Below are 7,064 nucleotides of genomic sequence, written 5' to 3'. Positions count from 1 at the left end.
TGTGTATGCCTAAAGAGTGTCGATATATTTATAGTAGAGCTGATAACCACCTTTGTTTGAGTAGTTCCACCTTTATTGATGGATAACCATTCCCTTTATCTTTGGGAGTTTGTTAGGACCTATCTTTTACGAATGATATACATAGTTGGAGAGATTTGAATAGGCAGTTACTTGCTTGGACAAGTAGAGCTAGGCTCCCTTCGTTGTGTCCGACCTCCTGGCTTTTATGTTTTGAGACAGGATATGAACAACAACAAGAACAACAAAAAAGTGATGTGAAGGATTAGTTTGAAAGATTAAACCAGAAAAATCGTGATCCTTGGCCTTCTACTCGTTTTACTTGAAAATTGGTAGTCTAAACTCCTCCGGAATACGAGGATTTATGTTGAAGTTGAAGTGTTGAACTATATTTTCGTTTCCTTTTTCCTTTTTAAATTTCTTATATATTCATTTTTTTTTGTATTATTTTGGTTCCACTTTATCTCACAGAAAAGCAATAGGTCATTATGAGTATAGTTTTGTAGATTATTTTCATTTGTGAAGACTTTGTACAAATGTATTTATAACCACTTTAACTAACTATATTTTTAAATTCTTGAGAGTAATTTTTTGTATAAAATTATTTTTATACACTCAACAAAACATTTTTATGATAAAACTACTTTTAATTTAAAAGATCTAGATATTATAAAAGTAACATTTGTCATAATTGGTGATCCAAATAATTTTACCTAACAAATTTAAAGAGATGTTAAATATTACATAATCATGTTTGAAATAAATAATACTGCTGGAAAGTTATTCAATATATGAACTATAGGTCCTAAATGATTGGTATACAATGTTATATGTAACAATTTTATTTGATATAAGTTAATATCAAATAAAATCGTTACATTCTATTAGGAGTACTAAATCGGCCTTTTAACCGTGCAGTTAAGAGTTGTTTATACACAGATAAACTTCTATCATATTGATTACAGTTCAAGATACAAGCAAATTTAACTAAATGATCCAAAGGAAAAGCAAAAAATTGAAGAAACATTAAGTTGAACAGCAAAGGTAAAAAAACCCCTCTTGCCCTTATCCTAAGATATCATGAATATCTTTCATACCATGATCTTATGTTCAGGCCTATGAGTGAACTCAAAATCTATGTGGACAAAAGCCCTCTCAACTTCTGGAAGTTGCTCCAGCTTCTCTTGGAGAGTCTCACCAATATTGTGTGCTTGATTCAGAAGCATGTCTTCCGGCAACACAATATCAACTTCGACAAAGTAATGTGCACCGAAGGTGTATGCTCTGACTGTATCTATGTGCTTAATCTGTTCATGGTGATTCCATATAAGGTAAGTTAACTTCGCCAGGAAATCGGGCGGTGCTGTCCTTCCGATGAGCGACCAGACATTCTCAATCACTGTCCTTGTCCATGTGTTGATTGTGTATAATGCAATCTGCATTATTTGACATTAAGGAATTAAGGATGTTGTCCCTTGGAAGACCAATAAAAAAGTTGGCTTGAAGTAACAAACAAACAGTCATCTGACTCAAACCTTCCTTTAAGAGTGTAATCTTCATATACTTGGAGTTTAAGGCCATTGTGGGATAGTAAGAATATGTAACAAGCAATCATATAACATACAAACATTTAATACCATGTTTGGAAACTTCATCACGACATGGTAACTGTTTCAAGTAAAAAAAAGAGCAAAATATGTTTTTTGTCTCTAATATTTGTAATTTTCTTCAAAAATATCCCAGCATTTAATTTTATTCCTCAATTTTGTTTCTTACATTGTCAATCTGTGTCAAAATTATCCCTAGACGTATTCATCTAAAACATTAGGGAAAAATTGAAAATGTCCAAGGATAGCTTTGCCACAGATTCAATACATTAGAGAGAAAATTAATGAAATTAACCTTAGGGATATTTTTGAAGAAATTCATAAACGTTTGGAACAAAAAACCTTGGACTCTGGTAGACAAAAACATGTTTTGAGAGGGAAAACATATAGCAAAATAGCCTATAGAATTATAAGAATAAGTAACAAGAAAAACAATGATGTTACACATAAACATGCCTCTAAGACTATTAAAAATTTACAGTGGCATGTAACTTGAAGTCTAAGAAAACATCACCATAGAAACAAAGTAAAATCTTATGAGAAAATAAGTGGTAGAAATGAAACTTACAACAATAGCTCCTGTTGAATCAAGCCACCAATAGAACTTGACAGCAAGCACAGCAGCAGCTAATCCAACCGAATTGGTAATGACATCGAAGAAGTGATCTTGTGCATATGCTCTGACAATTTCGTTCTTGAACTTTCGACAATAGACCATAAGAATGAACTTCACAACGGTGACAGATACCATAATTCCGATCATCCAGTTAAGCTTCACTGGGTCCATTTCAGGCTTAGTCTGCAGAAAAAGAATTACAAAAGAAATTAGTAGTTAGGTGTTTTGGTACACTCTGCATCAATGGCTAAATTTGAAATAAAACAACGAAAAAAACAATGTTGGATCCAAATCAGCACATATTTCAAACAAATTAGTGGAACAAGAAAAACTTGATCATCACAATTACCTTGGTAATAAGTTCTCTGCCAGACTCAATCAAAATTTGCAGCCCCAGTGTTGCCATCACTGATGCAAACACAATGATACCCTGTGGACAAAGTACAATCAGTATGAGTGTGTATTAAGTAACGACAAAATGGTGAAAACGAAACAGCAACAATCGTTTCAATCTAACATTAATGTTTAGGACTAAATGATCTCTCTAATAAAGTCTTACCACTGGTTGCATGCGCTTCTTTCCGATTGGATAGTGAAAACGGTTTGGAGTTTTCATGGCATTCGCAGTAAACCACAATATGAACCCTGACAAGAGATCCAAGAGAGAATCCATGGTTGAGGCAATGACAGCTAAGGATTTGCTCTCGACTGAGGCAAAAACCTTAGCTGCAAAGAGCAGCAAGTTACACGCATTCGACACATAAACCGCCATCCTCTCACTCTTGGCTAGTTGCTTCATTTCATCCTGAGAAACATGGTGCACAATTTGTTAGTTGAACTAGAATGCTCTTTCTGGAGATCCAATCAAATTTTGCCATACTTAATATCATAAAATTAAACTCCTTCACAGTTTTACACTTAACAGAAACGGTAAAATCTTCACTAATACTATATCAAACACATAGCATTCTGTTAGAGATGCTCCTTCTATGACAAATTATCGGTAAATAATGGCGATAGAACAATCAACCTCAGTGAGACTTCCTGGGAAAAACCCGGTTTCAGCCATAGTGTCCATCTCATTAAATCCTTCAAGGAGTCTCTCCTGTTTCTTGTAATATTCTGCCACCTTGCGCTGCTTCCCTGAAACAACAACATTTGAATATATACATATACATAAACATACACTAAGAAGGAAATGCCACATGCTAAGACATGGCAAAAACTTGTTAAGAATAAAAACACTTGATAAACTAGATTAAAAGCCACAGTACCACACATTATCAATAGCATATACCAGTCTTAGGTAGCACACAAGATGTGGAGAAGCATGTTGAAAACGTAGTTTCTATTTATTTTCATTATGTTAAATTCTTCAATTGAGCCTAAGTTTTCTGAATATGTTCAATTAATTACTAGAAAATGCCAAGATTTTCAAATCACGGTCCTTTATAATAATCTCAAAGTTGAAAAATAAAAAAGTGAACAATTGAATTGTAGATAGTGCACTTTCGTAAAGTACTTAATCAGGTTATCTTTTTCAACCATTAAGGAAAGGTAAACAAAAGGGTTATGGATCTTCTTATCCAGAAACATAGGTAGAGGTGTTAGACTAATGTCTAATTGATCCTTACTCATTTTTTATAAATCAAAATCCATGTATACCCAAATGATATTACTCTTCAACTTTGTGGTTACTACCTTACATCAGATGACACCATTTCAAGGCTGGACCACTTTGAAAGAATAAAAAAGACAAACACCAGCACTTCCTTTAACCACTACCAAACAATGAAGTAATTAAAAGGCTCTTTCTTTATGCAAAAGTGTGTATCAAGACTACACCACATAAAACACAAACATGAAAGCAACGTTTGGTTGTATAGGTATCACACAAAATACACAAACATAATGGCATAGATCATGTTTGGTTACATATTAAAACACAAATAATTAGTTGCATTAAGATAGTGGGACTAAAATATTAGCGTGCATATTAGGATGAACATTAGCGGCTCTATTTTTAGTGTTTCTATCATATTGAGACATAAAGTCCATTCATCCTTGTTTCTTAAGTTGTATTATTATCCGTAATTCCAAACACAGTCTAAAATTGTGTTTAGATACGGCCCCAAATTTTTAAAGAAACCAGAAAAAAAGGAATTTTCAATTTTCGAATTTTCAAGGTCAGAAAAACATGATTTTTTTTTTAAGACAGAACTGTCTGGACAACCAAAGAATTTTGTGTTATTGCTATATTTCTGTTTCAGAGACGGATCAAACCGCAAACTCTAAGGCTGAGAAAGAAGACAGTGCGTCCAAAAAGAAGAAGTTTTAGTTTATTTTCAGTTCTTTAAAGTGGAAATAGTGAAAATCTTGTTTGTGTATTATTTTCCTGGCTCGGTAACCGAAAGCTACCTAATACTGCATAATTGAGAAAACCACTGAAAAACAACCAAACATGGCCACCCCCCCTTACCCATTGTATAGAATAGTGAAATTAATGGTCCAAATTCGCCAGAATTAACATGCAACTCTTATTGCTCACACCCATCGTGTGTATGAAAACAAGTTTATTGAGGAGTCTCATAGTTCGATTTAATTCCGAATCCACTTTCCATTTTGGAAGCACAGGAATTAATTCAAAAAAAAAAATCACAAAAAAATAATTAAAGAGTAATAAGATAATTAAATAACAAAAAAATTTATGATGGACACTGCAAAAAAAAAAAAAGTAAGTTATGAAGACTTATAACAAGAAATTTATAATAATTAATGTTAAAAAACAATTATAATTTTTTGAACACTTATTTTTCTTTTACCTTCTAAATCTCTGATGAAACTTTTAAGGAAATTATTTGACATTTAAAAAAAAAACAAATCTACAATTCCATAGAAAAATTCTTCTCTGCTTAATTGGAGTCATATTACTCATAAATAAAACGGAATAACAAAACAGATTCAGGAACTTGAAACATGCAAAGGAACAAAATAGCCGAAGAAGGTGAGCACTGAACAACGATGGCTTCAGAATTCAGATGACTGCTTTCACCATAACAACAGAGAACTGAGAAAACACAATAAAAAAAGAAAATAAAAAGTGAAGGGTCACTCACTAGGTCTGCGTAAAAATGTGAAAGTACGGTGATTGAGATTGTTGCTTCCGCCATTCCGGTTGTGTTCGTGGTTGTTTTTAAGACTAAACTCCTTGACATTGAGTCTCCATGAACCGCTCCCTTCATCTTCTTGCGACACTAGAAGCGGTTCAGTTCTGCCTCTACTTCCACCATCACTCTCTGCTATTCCTGAAGGTGGTGATGACGACTGCGACGCCATGTATGGTGGTTGGTTAATGGTTTTGTTTTTGTTTTTAGTTTTGATAATCAAGTTATTAACTGCTCTCCTAGTTATAGGGAGTGACAAAAGGAGGAGGAAGTTTCCTATGTGAAAAGCCGTATGATAGTGAAATTACAACTCGTACGTGGTGGGTTTTGCGCTATATAGCATTTCAAGTTGGGAAGTTTGTGACGGGGATATCTATACTATAGTTGTGGTAAAGTTGAATTGAATATATCTTTTGGTATGGATTTGATTGTGTTCAACAGTTCAACTACTAATATTTGTTAGTATTTTTTCTCTTTATTAACTTTAGATTGGTGCCAATAAATAATAGTTCAAATGGTATAGTTTCTTTATACTCAATTAAGAGGTTGCGCGTTCAAGTCTCATATCTTTAATAAAAAAAAAAACTTTAGATTGGTTGTTTAAATTTGTTTTTCATTTTACTTAGATAAGATATATTTTTTATTCTTAACATTTGTTAAAAAATTTGAAGTTATTTTTAATATTTAATTGAATCAATTTTATTCTAACATTTAAAATAAATTTCAGTTATATATTTATAATTAATTATTTGACAATTTAATTTTGATGCTTTTTACATTATATAATCATATTCGATTTTTTTTGAACAATTAGTTACACGCTTAATATTTAATATAATAAATAATTATTTTTAAATTAGTAACATATCAAAATTAAATTCATAATCCTTATGAAATTTTCTCCCTATTCTAACCTTTTTTCCCATCTTAGTTGCCCCAGCTTTTGGGCCTTTCACCTCTTTTTCGGTTTTTCCCCACTCTTACCCTTTCTATTTCTATTTTAAAAAAGTGTTTTTCTCGGTTACGTAAATAAAATAGTCTATCAAAAAAATTGAGTCAGGTAGTCTATTAAAAATTGAATAATCTATTTAAGACATCATACATAGTTACATACTACTTAAAGAAAAAAAGAATTTTGTTTTTCTTTAGCACGAAATTGTGTGTCTTTGAGATATGAATATGAAACAGAAATTATGATCCGTCATTTAAAAGTAACTATTAAAATAAACCATGTTTTTCATTTAAATATGAAAAATATGATATTGTGAATCAACGACGGTATATATAGTGTCAAAGTGACGGAGGAATATTACTTTAGTTCACTTTTACGGGTTAAAATAGTAAGTATGATGATTGTTTTCCAAAGAGAGGCAAGTTCTTTGAACACAAAAACATTCCTAATTAGATCCACAAAACAACTACTGCATCAGAACACGGAAATAAGGCCAAAATACCGTTGCAGGGTAGGAACTAGGAAAGAGGGGGAATCATTTTAGCCTATGATTTGCCGAGACGGACATAGAATACGACACAATACGGAATATATTATCACGCAAATTTTAAAATTTTATATGACATGGAAACATACATATATATAAAATACAAAATATTCGAAGCAAGATAGATTTGAGAATGGAGGAAGGGGAAACATTGACGGAG

General features: G+C 32.2%; 1 protein-coding gene across 2 annotated transcripts; it reads right to left on the bottom strand.

The window, feature by feature from the left end:
- Nucleotides 1–771: 771 nt before the first annotated feature.
- Nucleotides 772–5,877, bottom strand: LOC112771846 (metal tolerance protein 10). Of its 2 annotated transcripts, none has more exons than XM_025816665.3 (6): nucleotides 5,358–5,877; nucleotides 3,272–3,384; nucleotides 2,801–3,046; nucleotides 2,591–2,671; nucleotides 2,194–2,424; nucleotides 772–1,454 (listed from the first exon to the last, which is right to left on the bottom strand). In XM_025816665.3, exons 1-6 carry the CDS (start codon nucleotides 5,575–5,577, stop codon nucleotides 1,110–1,112), a joined length of 1,236 nt encoding a protein of 411 aa, XP_025672450.1. In that variant the 5' UTR covers nucleotides 5,578–5,877; the 3' UTR covers nucleotides 772–1,109. The 2 variants fall into 2 exon arrangements, with proteins under 2 accessions (XP_025672450.1, XP_025672451.1); XM_025816666.3 differs by lacking the exon at nucleotides 5,358–5,877 and adding an exon at nucleotides 3,516–3,886.
- Between the last annotated feature and the right edge of the window lie 1,187 nt (nucleotides 5,878–7,064).

Source organism: Arachis hypogaea, chromosome 18, assembly GCF_003086295.3.
Source record: "Arachis hypogaea cultivar Tifrunner chromosome 18, arahy.Tifrunner.gnm2.J5K5, whole genome shotgun sequence".
In the NCBI taxonomy this organism is placed as follows: Eukaryota; Viridiplantae; Streptophyta; class Magnoliopsida; order Fabales; family Fabaceae; genus Arachis; species Arachis hypogaea.
The sequence above is the reverse complement of the archived record's forward strand: the minus strand, read 5'-3'. Positions and strand labels throughout refer to the sequence as shown.

Bases quoted from the DNA above. Each gene is read 5' to 3' on its own strand.
- LOC112771846 (XM_025816665.3), bottom strand. From the start codon at position 5,577: ATGGCGTCGCAGTCGTCATCACCACCTTCAGGAATAGCAGAGAGTGAT. The intron at 3,385-5,357 runs GTGAGTGACCCT...TTGTTGTTTCAG, and splicing joins CACATTTTTACGCAGACCTA to GGAAGCAGCGCAAGGTGGCA. The intron at 1,455-2,193 runs GTAAGTTTCATT...CAAATAATGCAG, and splicing joins ATTCAACAGGAGCTATTGTT to ATTGCATTATACACAATCAA.